This window comes from Mchenga conophoros, linkage group LG10 (assembly GCF_057382185.1).
Source record: "Mchenga conophoros isolate Kocher_MC1m ecotype Shallow Benthic linkage group LG10, M_conophoros_male_GT1.1, whole genome shotgun sequence".
Taxonomy (NCBI): Eukaryota; Metazoa; Chordata; class Actinopteri; order Cichliformes; family Cichlidae; genus Mchenga; species Mchenga conophoros.
Genome location: NC_140535.1, coordinates 9,463,366 through 9,487,828, shown reverse-complemented (window position 1 = coordinate 9,487,828; position 24,463 = coordinate 9,463,366). Strand labels below are relative to the sequence as shown.

Sequence of the window (24,463 nt, the reverse complement as noted above, 5' to 3'; positions counted from 1 at the left end):
GAGGAGGCCTTAGAGTTTGTATTTCATCATATTGCATGCTGCACTTGTAAGTATGTCACTAAGTATTACAGTTTTATCCCCTGACAGAGAACACAGAGTTTGAACAATTTATAGATTGGTGTTAAGTACCTTGACAATAAAAAATCATTCCTCTGAAAATGGTCAGGTACAAGGACTGCACTGAAAATGAATGGAAATGGAGCCAATGTCCAAAGAAAGGCTTTGAATGACCATCAGAAAGCCTGGAGAACTATGCCTCGAGACCAAGTTAAAAATGACAAGAAAGCCTAACTCCTTGGAAGCAAAATATTTAAAAAAAAATGGGGGGGTGGTTCAAGACTTTTGCACAGCACCGTATGCATTATTTATCCTATAGTAACCCAATTCTACAAAACTACATTAGTAAAACAACCACAACAGTTGAATTAAACAGTAATGCAAAAGCAGCCTTTTTATTTGTTAAGTCTGTGAACGATGTAGCATATCAGCCTGCAATTTTGCCATTAACGATGATGATTTTCTGGGAAATTATTTGAAATGCTTAAAATGTAGCCAATAGAGGCGGGGCAATCGATTGAAATATCGATAGTATCTATACTAAAGAATCGATACTAGTGCGATTGGATATATACTTCCTTTCTATCTTGTGCTTTGCTTCGTCCTGTACGTTCAGTATGTAGCCTACTGAATTTTATTAAATAAATAATTTTATGGGGAAATGGAAAAATATACCTCAAACATGAACTGTGAAAAATGCCTAAATCTTATTATGTTGAATGTCAACAAATTCAACCCTGATTTAAAATACACGTAAAGCTGAAATGCCTGTTTTGTTTTTGTATTAACAAATCATTGTGGAAAATCACAGGGGTTTAATGGTTATCAAAATGTTTTTAGAATTTGCAAATTGAATGTGATTCATCTGACACACTGCTCTCCACTACATAGGCGGAGTAGTAGCCCTTTATCGTCATAACATATACAACGAAATTATGGGTGCGCCACCCAACTACTGTGCAAAAAATATAAACAAACAAAACATGAAGATAAAAAGCAGACTGCGTCAACACCATCTCTCATAAGCTGCCTTTATAGATTAAAAGTATTGGTTACCAGCCTTTAGCACAGCGCTAGAGGCCGACGACGAATATATTGGACACTCTAACAGGCTTGTTTTAGATACTGACGTTTGCTGGTACTTTCTGCCTTCTTGTATTCTCAAAGTATCCCAGCACACTGGTCGTCGTTTAAATAAAAGACTCATATAAAGAATGGTATTTAACGTGGCCTGTCTGCTAAAAGTGAGAGTGCTGGGAAACTTTTTTGACTGAGACAGTGAACCGCAGCCATGATGATGCGACTACTGCAGGCGGAGTCTGCTGCTGGCCTGAACCTCTTTTTCACTCCGCTGTCCTGTCATCGGGTTGGGTGTGGTTTGCAGGGTACCGTTAGCAGGAAATCCAGCTCGAGTCCATTTTACTTTAAGGCGAAACAAAGGAAAAACACCCCCACTCGCGTAGGGTCGAAAATAGCTCTTCGCAGTCCAACGGAAAAAAGTGAGGTTTTGTTTCCTCGAGACGGGAAAGCGTTTGGTTGGCGCCGTTGTTCTGATGGGAAAAAGTTTTCTCCTGGTTTAGCAAACTGCTCTTTTTATTTAATAACTTCATAGAAAGCCTGAGCCGGACGTGAAAGAAAAGAAAGATGCCGAAAACGGTAAGGCTGAAAAGTACATTTATGTTGTTATGTCAGAAGCTACTTTGCCTTTTCTGTCTCTTTTTCAGTACGCGATTTTAATTAGGTGTGGGTGTTTCGCGTTGTTATTCACTAACAACAGTAAGATAAACTAAAGTGCATGTCCGATGGGTTTTACCGTGTTTAAAAATCTTTCGCATCCTTTCAAACTCACCCGAGGATTACTGTGGTACTTTCCGTTAGGTGTGTGCGCGTGCGCGCTTCCTACCCTGTGTTCACTAAAATTAGCGCCTTAAATCAAATCATTCATTCAGGGTGGAAGCCGCGTGCTATTAAAATGCTCTAGAGTTGTATATTTAGGCTTAAATTATACTTTTTATACTGTTTTTCTGCGGAGGTGTATCCTGGACTAGCAGCGAGCTAGTCCTTCTCAGGCCTCCCTCTCAGTCAGCTCTTAAGGATTTGAACTGTCAGCCAGGCCAGCTGTTATGGTCAAAACAGGAGCAAATGGAGGCAAATCTGCAAACGGCTAGGAGGCAAAAGAGGAGACACAGAGAGCTTTTTTAATGCTACATTGCGAAGGTTATTAAATAAAGGCAAAAATAACTGCTCTTGAAATGAAGGAGCACTCACAGATTTGTGCTGGTACTGGTGGAGCTCTGAACAAAGAAAATAAGGGGGTCCAGACCTACAGCATTATAAAAGGCACAGCCCAATATTCCCGTGGATGCCTTTATCAGTGGACAAAAGAATTGAATGCGGTTTCAAACTCATCGGTTCTGCTCGGCTGGGTGAAGGTGTGTGGGGCTTTGACTCAGTGAAATGCTTTCTGAATGAAGAAGATAACAAAGAAGCTGCTGAATCTGTGTGCAGTCATTCTTCTTATCTGCACATTGTCCTGAGATACCCACGTGCACATTCTGAATGTAAAAGGGACATGATGCTACTAAAAGATTCACACATGACCAATGAGAAGGTGATCGGCATTATATAGCCTACAGAGTGATTCACATTTCACAGTGCAGATGCTGTAATTCATCGTAGTGCTATCATGTTTATCCCCAGATTGTGTGTCAGATTTTTATAAATAATAAACTATTATTTTACAGATTGGTTAATATAATACTGGATTAGTTTTATAGCTACTACCTGAGTATGATACCAAATTTATCACCTTTTACTAGTCATATATTATATTCAGGCCGGAAACATTCAATGTTACAAAGGAGAGAAAAAAAGCCTCCAAGTCTCGTACCTGCTTTCTTCCTACAGTATTGTTTCTGCTCGTACTTCCTTGATATTTTTCCAAGTTGTCAACCAGAAAAAAATGTCAAGCATCCTGGCATTAAAAAGCCTTCACTACCCTCTTCTTCCCCAGAGGAATTCGTCTAATATCAGCATGTTTTGTTTTGTTTTTTCTTTTCTGCATGGAGGCATTTTTGGCACAACCAATCACTAGTTACTAGCATTTACTTAAATGGTATAATCAACACTTTCATTTATCAGGTGGTCAGGGAAGCAAAAATTACATTTAGTGTACCAGTCTTGAAAATGTATCTAGTCACCTCCCAAAGACCCATTGTGAGGAAAAAATGTTTCTCTTGAGTCACTACATAACTATTGAATTTCAATTGTATATTAGCAAAAATAAATCAAACATTTTTTTAAATGTTTTTTTTCTGCACATACATTTACTTACACTACTGATTATAACCCAAGTGCAGTTTGTAATAAATGTAGTTCAACTAAGAGCTTGCGTCCCACACAGACACAGATATTTGTCTTTGAAGTTGTTTCCTATAATGAATTGTTCACTTGCCATGCATTTTAGTCCATTGCTAAGTATCAGCGTCTGTCTGCAGAGTGCAGCTGGGATGTTGTTAACCTCAGCAAAACCAGAGCCGTGTTTAAAGTAGCTGCTTTTGCAGTCACCAGTGGGAACCTCAAACGCCTCAAAAGCACCTAAATGATAGTTACTGTCAAATCAGAAGAACACATTTTTGTCATGCTGTCAGTTAGAAAAAAGTAAACCAGTTGTTGGTCAGGAAGAAGCAGCAACATTTTCTCAAAATAAACAGCAGATTGTGGGGTTTTTATATTCATTAATGAACAGCACGCGTTGTGCTGCCACTGCCAAAAGTATAATCATTGGAACTATAAGAAAATATATTCTATTCTATTTGTGTAGATGGAGTAAACCCTGTATGCACAGTAGCACAAAGGTGAACAGGTGCAATGGTTAAAACTCAGATGTGTGACACTCATCGGTTCATTTCCTTTCTCGTTAGCTAAAGGTGCTATGCAAAGATGCAACAGATGAGGAGCATTAAAAAAGGAAGTTAGATAAACTGATTCAGCAAATCAAGCAACTCTGTATCCAGCAAAAGTAAAAGTCATGTCCCCACCAAGCTGCCTCTGGGATTCATAGATCGTTTTAAATTACCTGTTTTTTTTAACCTAGTTTTTCAGACAGTTTATTTTTCCGGTGTTCAAGTTACATTTAATAAAGCTTAATGTCACTCAAAAGCAATAATTATTGCGAAGCTCAGCCTTTACAGGACTCCTTTTGGCAGTCCTTCAGTTTCCCTAGGAAGTCGTGTTATGACTCAAGGTTTCTGTACTTACATCAGTTCCTTTCTGGTAATTTCCTCGCCTGCAGCCTTATATGGACTTTAACATCACAGTCTGGCTGATCTCCTCCCTGCTTTCCTTCGCATGGTCTTCAGATACCATGCCCCACTTTAGATTGCACTACAGCAGTGCAAAACCCTTTCTCAGAATTTTTCTGCATGTCTGTTGTTGCCACAGTTTTTTTGTTGTTCTTAGTTCCTAATGCAGCTCTGTTATTACACTGATTTTGTTTATGTGCTGCTGTTACATGGAATTGCAGCTTTTTGTCTGCTTTATCAAGAAGGTAACAGTAGCTTAAAATTATTTTTTAAATAGGCTGTATTTTCAGAAGCACAAAACAATTATCAGCTTTATTGCTAGAATTTCACCCCATGTTGTTACAAAGCAAAGGATTTTCCCACTCATGCAACCCCATGACGGTTGGTTCACTTACTTTCCTACCTGTTTTTTTCAACGCTAGAACCATTTCAGAGCTGGTACACTTTTTCATGTTAACTCCTTAGACTCAAGAAATGCACATATGGGCAGCTGTTACCACATAAAAATTAAGCATAACTTACCATTTTAGCTCGAATTGCAGGAATGATGACAGATCTAGCTTTCTCCTTGGAATGATCACATTTTTAACAAGCGTGTCTATGGAGACGTGGCAAATGGAAAGACCTGGAAGTATGCAAGTAGCAGGAGATTAAATATGGGTCTGTGGTGCACATAGCAGAGCAGATTAACAGTGTAGAGGTAGAGCTGGTGGACAAACTGCAATCAAAAGTTCACTTTTTAAAGGTTTCTCTTTGAAAGCTGTGGCAAATATCAAAGATCTGAACGTAAGTACTTTGTTGCTGGTCATGTAGTGTTCTGATTTGACATCCTTAATACTGTATTTGTTGTTGCTTATGAGCTAGCATTGGTTCTCAATAGACCAGTTTGATCTTATGCTGATTATTTGGTTAGCTTTGCCTCAGCTGACAACTGATAATTTAGTTTATTTTAGAACCACCCTGCTGACCTGCTAATGTATTAGCTTATTTGGATCTACACAAAGACGGACAAATCATAATTCCACACAAGGTGAACAGGTAGCATAGCAGTTCTATTGTACAGTGGCAACTTTCAGGACTTAACATTAGTCATCTGAAAAGATGTCAGGAATGGAAAATTTGTACTGCACTTTGACACATATTAACACCTCCATGCTATTGCCTAATCTCTGCACGTCTACATGGCTCTAACAATGTGCCAGAGAATACCTGACAAAGAAGACAAGTATGCATAAAACATACTTTAATCAGTTGGTGCTTGGGATTTCTTATTATTGGATATTTTTTAGAGCAGACGGTAAATTCCATGATTGGCTCAGACAGATGTCACTCAGCAGTTTCACCAGAAGCAGCAAAACTAACAAGACTCTGTTCCAGTTTGCTTGCGCCGACATTTTAAAAATCAAATAAACAGTGGTCGTGGGAAACGGCTCTAAAAGACCCAAACTTGAGTGTGTTTGTGTGTGCGTGTTTGTACTCTCCCCTGGTTAGAAAGAAGAAACACGATCCTTTTTTTTCGACCCTCCTCTTCCTGTGACAGAGTTTGAATTTCTTTCGTTTAATGCTAATACCCGTAAGCACACAGTAAACCCAAAATAACCAGAAAAGAAGACTTGGTGACATTAACAATGAAGATACCCTTAAGGTTGTAATGAGGATTCAATTTTAAACTTATAATGGAGCTAAATTATTTCCATTTTCCTGTTAACTAACTGCAAACTCTAGTCAGAGAGTCATATGCTTATCATCTTGCCCACAAGTTTTTTTTTTAATTTTCCACGCTTTGAGCGATAACATAACGAGATGTTAATTGTGAATCGCACAGGAAGTGGAAGTCATGACATTTTCGCACATTTTACCATGTCAAATGTCGCTTTAAACAACCTGAACTGTTAATGTTCCGTGTTCGTTGTAATAGAACCAGATTCAAAGCTTTTGTTCGTTCAGAATGAGCAATTGATCAATTCATATTAGCATATCTGATGGAAGTGAGAGCATTTATAGCCATTTGGTAAAACTAAAATGTCTCTCATGCTTGAGTAAAGAAGGAAAAAATGCATTTCACCTGAATGGATTGGAATCTGAATTGCACTCTGGTTGCCCCTGACATCCTCAGTTTATCTGTCAGATACACCAAACTGTAAATCGGGTTGCGGTGGAGCCAGCAGTAGCGTTTCTCTGGCAACCAAGAGGATGCTTTGTTAAGCAGTTGTTGACTTTAGATGCTGACATTGTGTGACTCTCATGCATGGCATGACTCAGATGTATGACTCAGAATTATCAATGTGCAGTTGCTATGGTTATTGGGGTAAACACTGAAAGAATGGCATGTTCTGATGCATGTTTCTCGTTGTTATAAATCAGTTGTAAAATAAGCCAGGCTTATCGTACACTCTGATAGTGACCTTCTTTAAAAACCCCTCTGCTCTTTCACGTCAAAGAACTGTTAGTCCAGAGCCTAGCTCATTCCTACTTGTTCCAGGAACCACTTAGGATTATCTTCTTTATCGTCTCAGCTTGTATTGGACAGATTGTAGTTGTGAGCAACACATGGAGATAACTCTTGTGTGGGAATGTAAGGCAGAAGTTGAATTCTGGCACGTCAGTGGGGCTGTATCTAAAGATTAAATTTACTGAAGCTCTCTTGTGACTTGAAACCTTACAGGGTTAAACTAGCTGGCACTTAGTTTTTTTTTTCTTTAAAATAAGTAATTGCAGTTATTGCAAATAGGGCTGCCGTAAACGATTATTTTGATAGTCGACTAGTCACAGATTATTTTTGCGATTAGTCGACAAATCAGATCATGCATCCGTTGGACGTAAAATGTACAGTTTATTGCACCAGCATGCATCTGCTCTTAAATAACTATCATTAGCTTACAGCTTTAAGTGTTTAAGGTATGTGCTAACTAAAAATAAAGGCAAGATGATAATTTATTAAATTTGAATGAAATCTGCAGATTGTTTCGGTGAAGTTTAATAAACTCAGCCATCTGCTCCTTGCTATCTAAAATATAACAGAACACCGGAGTATATTCTGGAGAATCTCACACTTCTGATAATCAATAATATACGGAGCCCCGCAGGGGACATGGGAGGGAAAAAAAATTAGGGAGAAAAAAAAAAATTAAGACTGACTTTTGCGAGATCTCGCAAAACAAACTCGGGATCTCGCAAAAGTATTGCGAGATCTCGCAAAAGCTTTAGCCGCATTCTTCGGAGGCCGCCAGCTCGAAGCCGACCGGGAGGTCGAGGCACGATGTGCCGGGAAAGCGGTGTTCCTCCCGGCTGTAGTAGGTCTCGACCTCCCGTTAGCTTCGAGCTAGTGGGTGTCAGATCTCCAAAAACGTCGGAGCACTTTTGCAAATATGTGATGTCTTGTAAACCGAGCAGGTATCTGACGTTTACACAACTACATTCACGCCTCAAAATATCTTAAAAGTGTATTTTGTGACCCAGAAAGAGTAATATTACAACTAAGTAGCTGCCGCCATTGTTGGAATTCAACTTTCGCGAGAAAGTTTTGCGAGATCCCGAGTTAGTTTTGCGAGATCCCGAGTTTGTTTTGCGAGATCTCGCAAAAGTTTTGCGAGATCCCGAGTTTGTTTTGCAAGATCTCGCAAAAGTTTTGCGAGATCCCGAGTTTGTTTTGCGAGATCTCGCAAAAGTTTTGCGAGATCCCGAGTTTGTTTTGCGAGATCTCGCAAAAGTTCGTCTTAATTTTTTTTTTTTCTCCCTAATTTTTTTTTCCTCCCATGTCCCCTGCGGGGCTCCGTAATAATACAAAAAAAAGCCAAACAATAAAATTTTTAAGTTATCTAAGTGACTTATATATCATGTTTAACCTGAGTAGTGAAAGAGGGTGTTGCGTTTGAAAACGATTTGCCCGGAGTCCGGTGTTCTCACCGGCTCTAGTGAGCCTTGCCCCCGGCTAGCTATCCAGCTGGTGGGTAACAGACGTCTCCGAAAACGTCGGAGCGCTTTTCAAAATATGTGGTGTCTTGATAAACTGAGCAGATATTTGAAGTTTACACAGTTACATTCTCGCCCGAAAACATGTTAAACGTTTATTTTGTGACCCAGAAAGAGTAATATTAAAACTAACTATCTGCCGCCATTGTTGGAAACTGAGCAGGGCCGCGCTATGAATTCTGGGACATAGCTTCTTCTTCTTCTTCGGGGTTTAACTGCAGCTGGCATCCTTGTACATGCAGTGCTGCCATCTTCTGTTTCAGTCCGTTATTACACTCTTAAATCCTACTACTTATTCCTGCGTCTTTTGCGATCTTACAAAGCTTCAAACGAGGCGTCAACTATTAAATTAGCTGTCGACGATTTTGATCGTCGACGTAATCGTGACTAGTTGACTAATCGTGGCAGCCCTAATTGCAGCAAATGCTCTCCGGTGACCTCTGTTTCTGCTGGTTTAGTAACATGTTTGTTAAATCGAAATTGAATATACAGAGGGGATTTAAAAAAGATTTTGCTAAGGAAGCTTGATGAACCTAGAAAAATTAGTGACAGACTGCTTGCATCACTGTGTCTTCACTCAATATTTAACACCACGTTTAATTTAGTTTTCATCAGTTTTGCTTCCTCTTACTGACAAGGCAACCCAGATGTTTGGCCCCAGTTAACTTTCAGGTTAACTGCTCATCACCCCATTGCCATTCAGTGGCTGTACAATTGTAAGACACGTGCACACTTTTTACTTATGATAGTTGCGTCCTTTTTTTTTTTTTATTCTTTGTGGTTAGTGCAGCTTTCTGTATTCAGTAAGCCCAACAGCTCTCACCTGCTACGTGCGTTTTCAGCATCATAGTTAGCTTGGTACAGTTTGAACAAACATGCCATTAAGATGAAATTAGTGAAAAAATTGCAGACTTTTAGGATTACCGTGACATTTCTGATAACTAAATTATATTCAGCCTCAATCAAACTCATTATTTGCTCACAAAAGTGAATGTTAGACCCACTAAACATCACAATGTTGGCATTGTCACCCTTAGCATATGTGTATCCTGATAATTCTTTGTTAAATAACTAATATTGTGTTGTGAGTCCAGCATGGCTTGAACAGTTGTTGGTAAGTCAAGGCATTAGACCTTTGATTTGAGTCTGGAAAAGAATTATTTTTGTAGCATTCAGCTGTGGTATTACATTAAAACAAATATAAATAAAATAACACAGATTAACTCATACGTTTCAGACAGTCAGTGAAGTGGCAGATTGTTATAAGCAGCTTCACATGACATACAGTAAAGCTTTAAACAAGTCAGTCATCAAATACACCCATGTGACAAAATCGGTCACAGATGTGTTTCTCAATGTGAAATGTACGAGTTTGGGATTTTATTCTTGCAGTATCGCTTTGGTGCGATTAAAAAAAGAGCTAAGAGAAAGTCATGGAAACATGGCACGTGGGCCAGAACAGGGTGTTTTTCAGCATGTGCTAATAATAGTGTGTTAAGTGTTTTTGAGCCCTGGCCATGAGAGACACACCCTAACTAGGCAGAAAATGTATAAGCGTAGTTCCCTTTTCTTGCAAGATTAACTATTTTGATTCAGGAAATGAAACTGCTTAGACACCATCAGGGTGGCCACAAACTGAACTCTTATCTGCTCAAATATAAAAAAGTGTATCGCCTAAAGTTCATAACTGGAAGCTTAACAACTCCTGTGTATAGACGATTCTAGACTGCAGTGTTGGCATTCAGAGTGGGCCCAGATTTAAGGTTTCTCCTCAGCTCTTAACTGCCTGGGATGGCAGGAAGTGACAGTGGGGCAAGTGTCCTGAGCAGTAAATAGGGTCCTGCTGACATGGATGGGAAAGAACGCAACTCTAATCAACCCCGCAACTAGGAAATAATACATACCATTGTTGTTCAGGGCAGGCGTGGGCCTCTGCCTGCACAGTTATTTCCCAATAGACATGCATGCTGGTGTTTCTTTTTTCTTTTTCTTTTTTTCCTAGTCTCTAAGAGGGCACAATAAATGAGGGATTCCTGCACAGCCTACTGAGTACATACTTTTTTCTTTTTCTTTTCTTGCCACCTTCTGAGCAAGCTTTTCCAAAGAAAAGGTTAAATAAATGTGTTCAACTTCAGACATGATTTTGTAAGACACAGATATAACAATTTGTCTAACTAAGGCGTGCCTCATTTACTGAATAACCCAGGGTAGCAAAGTGTGATACCTGAAAAAGAGATCGAGCTAAAGTTCTGTCTACAAACCGATCTTGTTAAATCCTGCTACACCAGACAGGTTGTCTGATGCATGACAGGATGTGCACATCTCTCATGAGAGCTCAGTGTTTAACAGTCATGCCTCACAGGGCCCGACCACCAAAGGATGTGGTTACTTCCTGTAGATAAGTTCTTGACTGAGACAGAGCCAGATTGGTACATTCGTCGTAACCCTGAGATGCAGTCTTTTCTAAATTTCAGAATAAAATAGTAAAAAGGTAATTGGACTGCAGTGTTACTTTGTTCTCCAGCAGGACTGGGAGATGTGTGCACACTTTTATTGCAGGCACATTTAATGAATTCTACAAGAGTGCCACACATTTTGAGATGCTACACTTGTTAAAGATGGTCGCCATTAAATGGTTTGCATAGAATGACACAGTTTTTAATGCACGAGAGCTTATATATTGCATAGAGTTTGCTTTTTATTGTTCGGTAAAGACCGTATATTAACACAGAGGGGTTTCTAAATCAAATGAGCGAGTACCTTTTGACAGTGGGAAGGAAAAACTCGCTTTTAACAGGAAGAAGGCTCCAGCAGATCCAGGCTCAGGGAGGGGCAGCTGTCTGCCACGACCTGTTGGGAGTGAGGGGAGGGAGACAGGTTAATAATAACTAATGATTAAATGCAGAGTCTCATAATGTTTAAGAGAAGAACAGAAGATCTAGTTTTGTCTATTCTCTATTTACCAAGAAATGATATGGTACAATCATTTCAATGATACAATGATAGTACAATGATACTCAAAATACTATCTTTTTTTATTTGCATATTTGAAAAAGTTTTTTTTCCTTTCCTCTGTTCCTCAGATTAGCGTAAGAGTCACCACTATGGATGCCGAACTGGAGTTCGCCATTCAGCCCAATACAACAGGAAAGCAACTCTTTGACCAGGTATGAGAAACTGTTTCCTCTAGCCAGCACTTAAGTTACCATTAAACATAAATGATGACTCTTTGATGAGTACTGTGGTGGGGTTTAGTACTCCTATTTCTGGAAAATGCCAGGAGATTATTATATATTATTATTATATATTATTTTCATGGCTATTAATTTTTTTTATTTTTGGCTGATGATAAAAACAATACATTTGAAATTAGGAAAGCAGTAAATCTTTGTGGCTGAAACCCCTTAAATAACAGAATAAAACAAGGGAATTATATTTCATATTTTTATTTTTGTTGCTGTTTTTATTTAAAGGTTGTGAAAACCATCGGCCTACGAGAGGTTTGGTACTTTGGACTCCAGTACCAGGACACAAAGGGTTTCTCTACTTGGCTGAAGCTCAATAAGAAGGTGAGCTCCTCAGTACTCAGTACACTTCATTCACTGGGCCGTCTTTTTTCAAGCATGAACTGCGCTTTTTGATCTCGAGTCCACAAACAGAAGCATAACCTCTACCCTCTCACCCGTGTCGGATCATATTTTAGGTAACAGCCCAGGATGTGAGGAAGGAAAGCCCGCTGCTGTTTAAGTTCCGTGCCAAGTTCTTCCCCGAGGATGTCTCAGAGGAGTTAATCCAGGATGCCACACAGCGGCTATTCTTCCTGCAGGTAAAGGAGGGAATCTTAAATGATGACATCTACTGCCCTCCAGAGACAGCGGTCCTTCTGGCCTCCTACGCGGTGCAGGCCAAGTATGCCGACTACAATAAGGAAGTCCACAAACCAGGCTATTTGAGCAGTGAACACCTGCTTCCGCAAAGGTAACGTGGGCTTTATTGCCACTTCAATATGCAGGTTCACGTGAAACATTCCTGACATGTTTCTTTGACACTTGGGCCTCTCATGTTCTCAGAGTCCTGGATCAGCACAAGCTCAACAAGGAACAGTGGGAAGAGAGGATTCAAGTGTGGCATGAAGAGCACAAGGGCATGATGAGGTGATCAGCGACACACGTGTTCCCCAGCACACACACAAACACGTGAAAGAGAGGACGGTTGCCTAAAATATGGATATTTGTGAAATTATTGCATCTCTGGGGATGTGAAAATGTGTAGCTTAAACTTTCCATTATCATTGTGCACACTTATTTTTTCTGCCACTTGACTACAATGTAGTCTTCAGTGACTACATTAGGGTAGCCACAGCTTATATACACACTTCATAACCTACTAAAACATAAGACTGTTGAGGAAGTTATTCCTAGTTGAATTACCTTGTTGTTCTCTGTTGCTACAGTTTCTTCCCTCTTCTGTCATTTCCGTGAATTTGAGATAGAGCTAACTGAGAGTGTGTTACCACGGCCTTTGTGTTGACTCACAGGTGCTCTGAAAGTTTGTTACTGGCCTTGAGTCACTGCAGTTTGTTGATCTGAGTACTGTTTGTGCCACTGACATTTTTAGTATATGCTTTATTGAAGACAGTAGTGAATGTCCTTTATTGGCTTCCATATGTGTTTCATCAGTCAGGTTAGCTTGTCGTAGATAAACAGTAAACACAGCCTAGATTCATTATATGTTTCCCCAGTTGCTCTGTTGATCAGTTAAGTTTCATAGTTCAGGTAAGGTTAAAAAAGAGGTATAACCCGCTCAACCACACATCCTGAAAGCTCTGCATTTGAGCTTTGGCCTCTGCAGCCGGTTAGAACAGTGCAAACAGCACGCCACGCTCTGACTGTGAATTCTTCTTTTAGCAAAAGTTAAAGACGTCTTATTTGTCCACAGAGAGGAATCCATGATGGAGTATCTGAAAATTGCTCAGGACCTCGAGATGTACGGAGTCAATTACTTCAACATCAAAAATAAGAAGGGAACAGAGCTGTGGTTGGGAGTGGATGCTTTGGGTCTCAACATTTATGAACAAAATGATAAGTAAGTGTTTCCACAGAAGGGTTTGTGTTTCGCAAAAGGTACACTGTGCAGTGCTGACCAAGCATTTTTGTTCTCTTACAGAATGACGCCCAAAATTGGATTTCCATGGAGTGAAATAAGAAACATTTCCTTCAATGACAAGAAGTTTGTCATCAAACCAATTGACAAGAAAGCACCTGTATGTTAACATAATGTTATGTTATTTATATTTAAGAATAATATTAATAATAACATGTAACAATAAGACATTTTAAATGTCTCAAATGTTTCCATTGCAGGACTTTGTATTCTATGCTCCAAGGCTGCGCATCAACAAGCGTATTCTGGCTCTGTGCATGGGTAACCATGAGCTCTACATGCGCCGCCGCAAGCCCGACACTATTGAAGTGCAACAGATGAAGGCGCAGGCTCGGGAGGAGAAGAATCTCAAGAAGATGGAGAGGTAGGACCGAAATGGAACCAAACAAAAAAACCTACAAATATTTTACACATGGATTGTGTGAGTTCTGTTCCAAAGATGCAATAATAAATGCAGTCTGTTATAGGATATTGTAACAGTTATAGAAAGATTACTAGCTTTATGTTCAAATACTAAATAAAATGGGGTGATTATCTGCTCTGCTTTTGAAACATTTCCGTACAATCATCCTGTAACGATTTCGTTTTCATTAGAGCTGTGCTGGAAAATGAAAAGAAGAAAAGAGAACTTGCAGAGAAGGAAAAGGAAAAGATCGAAAAGGAGAAGGAGGAATTGATGGAGAGGTTAAAGCGGATCGAGGAGCAGACGAGAAAAGCTCAGCAAGGTGGGGAAGCTGTGAGAGTTCAAGAAAAGCTGCCTGTAATGAATGATGACAATGTTTTCCTCACATGATGTTTACCCTTAATTCTTGTGTGTGTGTGTCCACAGAGCTGGAGGAGCAAACGCAGAGGGCTCTGGAGTTGGAGCAGGAAAGGAAGCGTGCTCAGGAGGAGGCTGAACGCCTGGAGAGTGATCTTAAGAGTGCTGAGGATGCCAAGATGGCGCTGCTGCAGCAGTCAGAGAACCAGATGAAGAACCAGGAGCACCTGGTTAGTGTGTTAGCCAGTGTGATTAGACACTGACACTTAAAAAACTGCAATAATGTGTGTACTGATGCTTCAAATATGATGTTCTTTTAGGCCACAGAGCTGGCTGACCTGACTTCCAAGATTTCCCTGCTGGAGGATGCCAAGAAGAAAAAGGAAGAAGAAGCATTAGAGTGGCAGCAGAAGGTGTGGCTTGACTTTTCCGTAGTTTGCTATTCAAAACTGATAACATAAAAATATGCCAATATGCCAATAGTGGAAATGCTGTCTATATAGAAAACACGTTAACAGATATTTGCATATGCAGTTGCAGAACTCAGTTTGTTCTTCCTGGTTTTCTAGTTAAAACAAAAAACAAAAAAAAGGAAACTTGTGCTTTACTGCCATCTTGTGGTGAGAACTGATCTTTTGTGGTTCTGTAACTAGGATACTATGAAGACAGAAAAATATTATTTTAGTCATTTTGGAAATGTAATTGGAAAAGCAAAAAAAACAGATGGACAAAAAGTGAAAGGAAGAAGAAAAGATTCAACTGTTAGACTTAAAAGCCTTTTTGTTCATTGATAATCGAAGTCAGTGTAACTATGGCAGGAAGAAGTTAATCAGAGTTGTGCTGGTCACATTGCCCCTCCTCTGTGACATAGTCAGGACAGGCATTCCTGGGGTCTTTTTGTTGTGTGGGTTTGGGGGAGGGTTAAACTCTCCCAGCCTGCCTCTTGTCTTTTTTGGTAAAAAAAAATCCTGCGGTGCCAGCCCTTTCTTTTTTTTCTTTTTCTTTTTTTTAGCCCATGTGACTCATGGTGTTTGTAGTGATGATGGATGTCTTTGTGTGAGGGAAATCCTGTTCACCCTTTTTAAACCATTGTGATTTTCTGCCTTGTAAAAACCAGTTGTGCAAACTGGTGGTTTCAGTATTGTGTGAATTTTTGGAAAAAATAGTAGTTGAAATTCCAGTCTTACTCATAGCTAGTTTTTGACTCATAGCGCCTCGGGTAAGAAGCACTCGGTTTTATATTGAATTTCCTGAAGGGATTTCCTAATAAAAATATCCAAGATATATAGCTTGGGTGGAGAAAAACCAAAACAGGAAACCAAGAGCCTGGCTATGGGTCATGTAGCATAGGTCTGCCTGTGCATTTCTCCTCTACTGCATGCTGTAGGAAAAATGGCAATACAGAAATATCAGTTAAGCTCCCCCCACTTTTGTCATTTTCATTAGACATTAAATAAGGGTAATTTCTAAAACACCTCACTTTTATTTCTACATTTGCTCAGGCTACAACAGTGCAGGAGGACCTGGAAAAGACCAAAGAAGAGCTTAAAAACAAAGTGATGGTACCTCAGGAGCCCCTAAACGCAGAGAACGAGCATGATGAGAATGATGAGAGCAGCGCCGAAGCCAGCGCCGAGTTAACAGGTGCTGCCACGTACAAGGACCGCAGCGAGGAGGAGAGAATGACTGAAGCTGAGAAGAACGAACGCTTACAGAAACATCTACTTGTAAGTCCTTGGAATTTTTTTAATAAACATTAAAACAATACAAATAATAAAGTGACAAAGTAAACGTTGTTCAAATAAAGTTGGTAGGCTGCCACTGTTTTTTGTCACGTTTCACTCTGGGACTGTAAGAGAAACATGACACACAAATTATTATATTTTCCTGTTAATGTAGAACATTTGGAAGCCAAGTTAGCTTTTACACTGTTTAATGCTTCAGTTTTGTTGAAATGGGAGCTTTACTGGCCTCTTGAACTTCCTCCCAAAGTGCTGTTCGGTGTTGTGAATGCCAAATACTTCAGCTGCTAGTGTGGGGAGGGGCTGCGTGCCTGCTTGTCTGTATTTGTGAAGCATTAAAGGGAAAGCAGTACTGTGTGAAGTTGTGTGTCAGATTGAGAAGGCGAAGCCAACACTTTTGGTACTGATACTGTTGCAAATGAGTATTTAATCCAGTATTTTCTAGTATTGATTAGTATCTAAGTATTTTTTTGGTTGTTTCTTTGACTACTGTTGACACAATTTTAAGTAGCTTTAGTCAACTAAAAATAAAGAATGCGCATAATTAAGTCATGCTACTAAAGCAGTCAGATGACTGTATGTAGATACGTGTATGTGTCATACAGCTTCATTATTACAGTCAGATGTAAAGATTTCATACATTTTTACCCTTAAAAATCGTGATTCAAATAGATTCAAACCAGTTTGTCATGCACAGCAGTCTTCCCAGGGTGGTCTGCTGTTTTTGAATGTTCAGTCAAAGTCCGCTTCTGACCACAGTGGTTCTGCATTTTATCGTGGAGTTGTAAACTTGTGAACTTGAGAATAAACATCAACTTCTGTAGAACCCAGAAAAAAGGAGCAAGGAAGGAAGTCCACAGTGTCGGAGCCTGAAGGTATCAGAGCAGGAGGGAAACTAGTAGCATGCTTCTCATTATTTTTAACTTTGATGGGGTTGAGCACTGGGAATTTGGTCACTCAGGGTCTGACAGATGCTGATTTCTACCATAACAATCTGAGATGTCTGTGGGAGCATCTTTAGAGAAATGCACTCATGGTTGCACTGTCTGATGGTGCCACAAGGCAAAAACAGGGATCAAAATATGCTGACAGAGGTGGCCTGCAGAAGGAAATGGGAGGATATAAATCAAATATAATTCTTTTTGATATTGTATTGGCAAAGTGAAGGAACATTATGATTACATCTCGTAAGAACACACAGTCAGCTAGGGATTCTTGTTTTAAAGTAGAATAATGAAGTTGATCCAGGTAAGAGTAATCCCCTCATTTAAGTCTGAATCCCTTTGAAAAACAGGTTTTAAAAAGCAGAAATAAGTGAGTAGAATGTCAATTTTGAGCCAATTAAGTGACTTACTGGTTGATGCAAGAACATGGGTAAAACACCATGACATTACACAACGAGTCGCACATGTTAACTGTAATTTTATAATACTTGTACCCTTCTTTCCAGGCTTTAAGCTCAGAGCTGGCCAACGCCCGGGATGAGAGCAAGAAAACGGCAAATGACATCATTCATGCAGACAACATGCGAGCAGGACGTGACAAGTACAAGACCCTCAGGCAGATCCGGTCAGGAAACACCAAACAGCGTATCGATGAGTTTGAATGCATGTGATGTCTGCATTCACCAACGCAAAAGCCCACAGAGCTGGGCCGTTCTGCCTGGACTGCAGTCCTGCCTCACTTTAGCTGTTTTCTCTGTACCCAAATAAAGTCAGATCCACCAAATGACGTTGCTGCAAAAGCACAGCATGTTGTACAAATGTGGATCTGGAAGGTTCTGTTTGTTACCATTTCTTACTTTGAATTTTAGACAAGTCACTGGTTGAAAAGGGACATACTGTATTTTATTAGTACATTCCTCACTAGGGGTATGTGTAGCATATTAGTAACGGGCTCACGCCTCATTTCATGACACATTGAGCAAGCAACTTTTAGTTTGTTTTATCTCTTTCACATTTTTATATCATCATTTCTAAATAAAAGCTGTAGAAATCCATTTAATTTTGTGCCGTTCACAAATCCAAATTGTGCCATAAGCCATTTGCACTTGATTCTTTACAGCAAGCTGGATATTTTTAATTTTTTTTTAGAAAAATAATGCTTTTCTGCAGTTTAAAATTAATTGCACTGCAATCTATACGAGCAAATGCAAATAATATAAATAAATTGTTTGTATGGAACAAAAAACAGCAGCAGTATTATTAATATTTTCTATTATTATTATTATTTTGAAAATTCACAGTTTATTTACTAATTTTACTGCGCTCAGAATCATCCAGCAGTTAAAAGTCACAGTATTTACAGCCTACTGGCAATGTGATATGAAGGATCTAAGGATTTTTGTCTTTTTTTTTTTTGCATTTTCAGTTCTACACTTTCAGCTGTGTGGCTGAAAGTGTAGAACTTGCTGTTGAAGCTTAAGCAAACAAATGTCTAACTGTGCCTAGAGACGGAATAAACTTGGTATGTCATTTGCAAATCTCATATGTTGTAACAATCCAGTTGTTTGAAGAATCCAAATTTAGTTTAACGTATACGCTGCAACTTGTTTTTTCCTCATGCTCAGACATCAAAAGAGAAGGTAGCACTGATATGCACATCTACATATGCTGACCTACATACGCTGAAGAAAGAAGCAAGGCTGAAATTTGACCTGCAAATTAAATCTGATTGAAATTTGTAGAAATTATCAGCTGCATTTAACCATTAAAATATTTTTTTTAACCATCATCATCAAGTCTTGGCTCTTTTACTTATCACTGAGGATGTTTTTTGGTTATTATAGTGATTATTGTTTTACCCAGTACAGCAATGGTAATTGTAACTTGTGAAGTTGGCTTCTATTGTTAAACACATAGTCATCTGTAAAGGTGAAAGCTGTAGTTTAATCTTAAAACAAGCAATGCGTAAAATAAAACAATTTCGTCAGACATGCACTGGAAAAATCAGTTTACCTTTTTACAAGTGAGTCAAATTATACTGTCCCACATGGGCACATTCTCCGAAGCATGCATTTTTATATACTGTATGTATTTAATGACATTTGTGTGTTTTTGTATTTGGGATTTTTCAAATGTGATACAATTATGTAAGGTCTAAGAGAGACACACCTTAGGATATTTTTGTAATGTAGAAAACTAGGAGTACTTGTCAACAATACCTGTTTTCAAAGGAACAGCATTTTTTTAAAGACAGCGTTTTGTAAGTGGAAGAACCAGATGGTACAGGACATTCTTTTAAGGGTGCGTTAAACCATTGAACCTTTTTTTTTAGAAATTAGTATTTGATTTCTTTTTCACATTTCAAATTAAGCCCAAATTTATTTTAGTGATAAATATTTCTGATTATTTTATTTTGATGTCTTTTAATGAAAGAAAAAAAGACACATTTTGATCAGCAGTGTAGTTTTACTTATTTTATGTGCCATGAAAACAGATCAAAGGATTGCTGCTACAGATTCCTTTACATGCCTTGAATAGTAACTTTTGTGATCCTTGCAGTTTGTGTTTTACCCCAAAGTTTGTGTGTTAGCAGCCTAATTTGAAATTTAGTCATCATAGGTGATAACTCATTAAAAGATGCTTGTCTTGTCTCAAAAAGGAAAATAATGTTGACTTATAAAACCATTGACAGACAGTGCCTTGCCCAGTTTGTTCATGAGATCTTGCTGCTTAAAGTCTTCCTTTCACCAATAAATGAAATTTAGAATAAAGCTTTTTGTCTTCTTGTGTTGTCATTTTTCCTTTTAAATGTTTTGTGTATCTTTAAACCGAATGCAGTTCATTATATACAGTGGGGCAAAAAAGTATTTAGTCAGCCACCGATTGTGCAAGTTCCCCCACCTAAAATGATGACAGAGGTCAGTAATTTGCACCAGAGGTACACTTCAACTGTGAGAGACAGAATGTGAAAAAAAAAAAAAAAAAAAAAATCCATGAATCCACATGGTAGGATTTGTAAAGAATTTATCCGTAAATCAGGGTGGAAAATAAGTATTTGGTCAATAACAAAAATACAACTCAATACTTTGTAACATAACCTTTGTTGGCAATAACAGAGGTCAAACGTTTACTATAGGTCTTTACCAGGTTTGCACACACAGTAGCTGGTATTTTGGCCCATTCCTCCATGCAGATCTTCTCGAGAGCAGTGATGTTTTGGGGCTGTCGCCGAGCAACACGGACTTTCAACTCCCGCCACAGATTTTCTATGGGGTTGAGGTCTGGAGACTGGCTAGGCCACTCCAGGACTTTCAAATGCTTCTTACGGAGCCACTCCTTTGTTGCCCGGGCGGTGTGTTTTGGATCATTGTCATGTTGGAAGACCCAGCTTCGTTTCATCTTCAAAGTTCTCACTGATGGAAGGAGGTTTTGGCTCAAAATCTCACGATGCATGGCCCCATTCATTCTGTCTTTAACACAGATCAGTCGTCCTGTCCCCTTGGCAGAAAAACAGCCCCATAGCATGATGTTTCCACCCCCATGCTTCACAGTAGGTATGGTGTTCTTGGGATGCAACTCAGTATTCTTCTTCCTCCAAACACGACGAGTTGAGTTTATACCAAAAAGTTCTACTTTGGTTTCATCTGACCACATGACATTCTCCCAATCCTCTGCTGTATCATCCATGTGCTCTCTGGCAAACTTCAGACGGGCCTGGACATGCACTGGCTTCAGCAGCGGAACACGTCTGGCACTGCGGGATTTGATTCCCTGCCGTTGTAGTGTGTTACTGATGGTGACCTTTGTTACTTTGGTCCCAGCTCTCTGCAGGTCATTCACCAGGTCCCCCCGTGTGGTTCTGGGATCTTTGCTCACCGTTCTCATGATCATTTTGACCCCACGGGATGAGATCTTGCGTGGAGCCCCAGATCGAGGGAGATTATCAGTGGTCTTGTATGTCTTCCATTTTCTGATGATTGCTCCCACAGTTGATTTTTTCACACCAAGCTGCTTGCCTATTGTAGATTCACTCTTCCCAGTCTGGTGCAGGTCTACAATACTTTTCCTGGTGTCCTTCGAAAGCTCTTTGGTCTTGGCCATGGCGGAGTTTGGAGTCTGACTGTTTGAGGCTGTGGACAGGTGTCTTTTATACAGATGATGAGTTCAAACAGGTGCCATTCATACAGGTAACGAGTGGGGGACAGAAAAGCTTCTTACAGAAGACGTTACAGGTCTGTGAGAGCCAGAGATTTTCCATGTTTGAGGTGACCAAATACTTATTTTCCACCCTAATTTACGAATAAATTCTTTACAAATCCTACCATGTGAATTCATGGATTTTTTTTTCACATTCTGTCTCTCACAGTTGAAGTGTATCTCTGGTGCAAATTACTGACCTCTGTCATCATTTTAAGTGGGGGAACTTGCACAATCGGTGGCTGACTAAATACTTTTTTGCCCCACTGTATAAAAAAAGTACAAAGGAACAAAACAAAAAGTAAATCTCAAGTGTGTCCACAAGGTGGCTTACAAACTGTGAGTTTCAGCCACATCACCGTTCTGCACCAAGGGTGACATGGCAGCAGTTCGAAAAGGATTAATTTTGTTCACACAAATTTTAGTGAAACATTTGATTACTGGATTATTATAAAGATCACATGAGTCTGTTTACATATCTGCACAATATGTTTAAATAATTAAAGAACTGTGTTTTAAACCAGAAGATTCTGGAGGTTATTATTTAATTTTTCACTCACTGAAATGTTTCCAAGAGTTGATTTTTACTGCTTAAAATAAAAAAGACTCAAATGCCACGTGTCACAATTTCAACATGGAGCATTCAGGCAAGCAAATAAACACCAATTTGCAGTTTCAACCTTTGAATGTGTGTGCAGAGTGCAGGAGGCACCTGTCTCCTCGATTAAATGTCTCCTTTTTAAATGTTCGATTAAAAATAAAACATTTCAAAAGAGCACATTTCCGGAGATGTGAGATCCTGCTGCCCGAGCGCAGCATTTAACATTTTGTTTCAAATTTGATAATCATTTGATAACCATGTGACAACTCAATACATTTTAATATATACAAGAAATCCAAATTCTACCAGTTGTAGTAGTATTGGTATAGTTCTCTACACCAATGCTGATTTTTGGTAGATCACTAAATATTTCACAAAATAAATGAAGGTAACCTAATTTTCTGTTATTTTTGCAATAGGAAATTGAACAACTCTAAACACCAAAGGGAGGTGCTGTTTTTTTTAATCTCCAACTTCCCCTATATGTGGTATTAGTGGCCTACAGTGGGTGTTGAAATGGTTCACACACTGAACTGCCACTTAGAGATAAGATGCAATGACTCTTCCTGTATGAACAAAGCTCCTAGAATGTACTTTAGTGTTTTGCAGAAAATGACTCATGAGAAGCTGTTAGCTCTTCTTCTTTTCTCGACATCATTCTTCTTCTTTCCTTCTGTCAGAAGGAAACTTAACTACAGCACAACACCCTCTAAGCTACAACGTGCTCCAAATCCCATTAAAGTAGTTTGCTTGTTGAATAATGACAGAAATTTGTAATCATTTCGTGGCGCTGGTGACTCATGAAAAAAAATGCAGATGAACTGCCACCTGTGCACAGCTTGAGAGGGAAAATAGAAAGCATTTAAAAGGGCCGGGGCTACTTATAAAACCATTTTATTTGCTGATTTCAGGTTACAGAAATTTCTCCATTTCTTTTTAACACTGGATAAAAATGTGCTCTACAACCACATTGTAGAGCTTAATTTGTGGTGTTGTTCTTTGCAACTATAGCATCATTATAGATTTTTATGAGCATTACTCTGCTGCTTTTATTTGATGGAGGAGGTTTTGAAACAGCATTACAAAAGAAGCCGTGTTGTAGTTTTGTACTCTGAGAGCTTTAGTCATTTAACTGTAAGCGATGGTTCATACTTTGAAATACAGGCCTAACGGGAAACTTCAGTTCACTTACATAATCATGTCATGTCTGCATCTGCATACAATGTGCTGCATGTCTACTGTATGAATGATATAAACTTACTGGCCACTTTTCTAGGCACGCATGTTTGACTGCTTGTCAATACAAGTGTCTGATCAGTCAATCACATGGTGCCAACACATTGCATTGATGCTCGGCTGGTGAAAGTCAAACTGAGCATCAGAATGGGAAAGAAAGGTGATTTATCAAATTAAGTAACAGGTGAGTGCAACCACGTGAGCCGTGACATTCAAATGGAATTAACTGATCCTTACTGTGCATTTTGAGATACTCAAAAGTAATTTGACAAATGAATCATTTTAAATATAACGATTGTTTTTAGCAGATCAATACAAAAAGTTGTGGATGCTGCATGTGCTCCCTTGGGTTGGTCTGCCAGGCTTTTAATGCAGCCACCTTTGGATGCTGCTTGTTTGTGGGTCTTTCTCATGCTCAGCTTTGTGTAACCAGTAGTTGTTGTAAACCCTCTGTATGTCCACTGATGAAGGTGTCTCCTGATTGTAGACCTTTGACAATACTTGTCTATGTGTTGTGAGATGGGTTTTTCTACCTGAGAAAAAAAGTTCAGCAAACATCTACTTTAGTGAACAGCGCATTCATTAATTTTACGAATGACCCAAATTTTTTTAGGTTTATTTTTATTTTTACCATAATAATGACCTACTTCACTTACATCAACATATATTTAGGGACTCGTATTGAGAGTTACAGTGAAGAGCTACCAAATGTGAGACAACACTTTGAATGAACCTGATCATTCATCTACTTAATTTGTGATGTATAGAGGCAAAATTGTCTGAAAACTTGTGAACCTAACTGCATTGAAAAGGGAAAAAGCCTATAATATTAGTGAGAGAAGCCATAAACATGACAAAGAGCCAAAAAGGTTTCTCTGGCCTGCTCAGATCCCAGTGTGATTAGGCATCAATGTGCTCAAGTGCTTATAAGACCCAAAAGATCTACAGCCAGTGTCCAAGTGCCAAACAGGATGTGCTATACCCGACCTAGTCATTTATCTTTGATTATAGGGGATTAGTTTAATTTAAAGGTTAAAAGATTCAAGTTTAGGCCTTTTCCCTCTTGAGCTGTGCCTCATCCAAACCATTCAAATTTGAATTATCCAAACTGTTTCTTTACTCTTTGCCTGTGACCTTGATGTTGATGTGACCAGCCAGTATTCAGTATGTTCAGTGTTCACTCAGTGCCTTACGGAAGTTCACCATACAGTATAGTTGTATCTATTTAGGGAAGTCTAGCAACTGATTCATGGTCATTGGTCCAGAGTAACATGAGGACGTTACACAGCACAAGTACGTGGCACATTCTAGTCGTGAAAATTTGGCGGTAATGTGAAACAGTATGACAATAGAAAGTATTGTTTTAGCTGTCTGGCAGCATTAGTACTGGTGGAAACAGACAAATGAATAAGCCCTCAATCAACCATGTGGCTTTAACACTTTTCCTGGAAGGGGAAGATGAGGGCCAGTGTAGAGAACTCATGTGA

At 39.1% G+C, this 24,463-nt stretch overlaps 1 protein-coding gene across 1 annotated transcript; it reads left to right on the top strand.

The window, feature by feature from the left end:
- The first annotated feature begins 1,415 nt into the window (after positions 1-1,415).
- On the top strand, positions 1,416-18,731 carry LOC146565363 (moesin a). The gene is made up of 13 exons (XM_085288449.1): positions 1,416-1,713; positions 11,417-11,500; positions 11,807-11,902; positions 12,037-12,311; positions 12,404-12,487; positions 13,272-13,418; positions 13,500-13,596; positions 13,697-13,860; positions 14,091-14,221; positions 14,326-14,486; positions 14,577-14,669; positions 15,759-15,983; positions 17,449-18,731. The coding sequence occupies exons 1-13, from the start codon at positions 1,702-1,704 to the stop codon at positions 17,611-17,613; spliced, it is 1,734 nt and encodes a 577-aa protein (XP_085144575.1). The 5' UTR covers positions 1,416-1,701; the 3' UTR covers positions 17,614-18,731.
- The last annotated feature ends 5,732 nt before the right edge of the window (positions 18,732-24,463 follow it).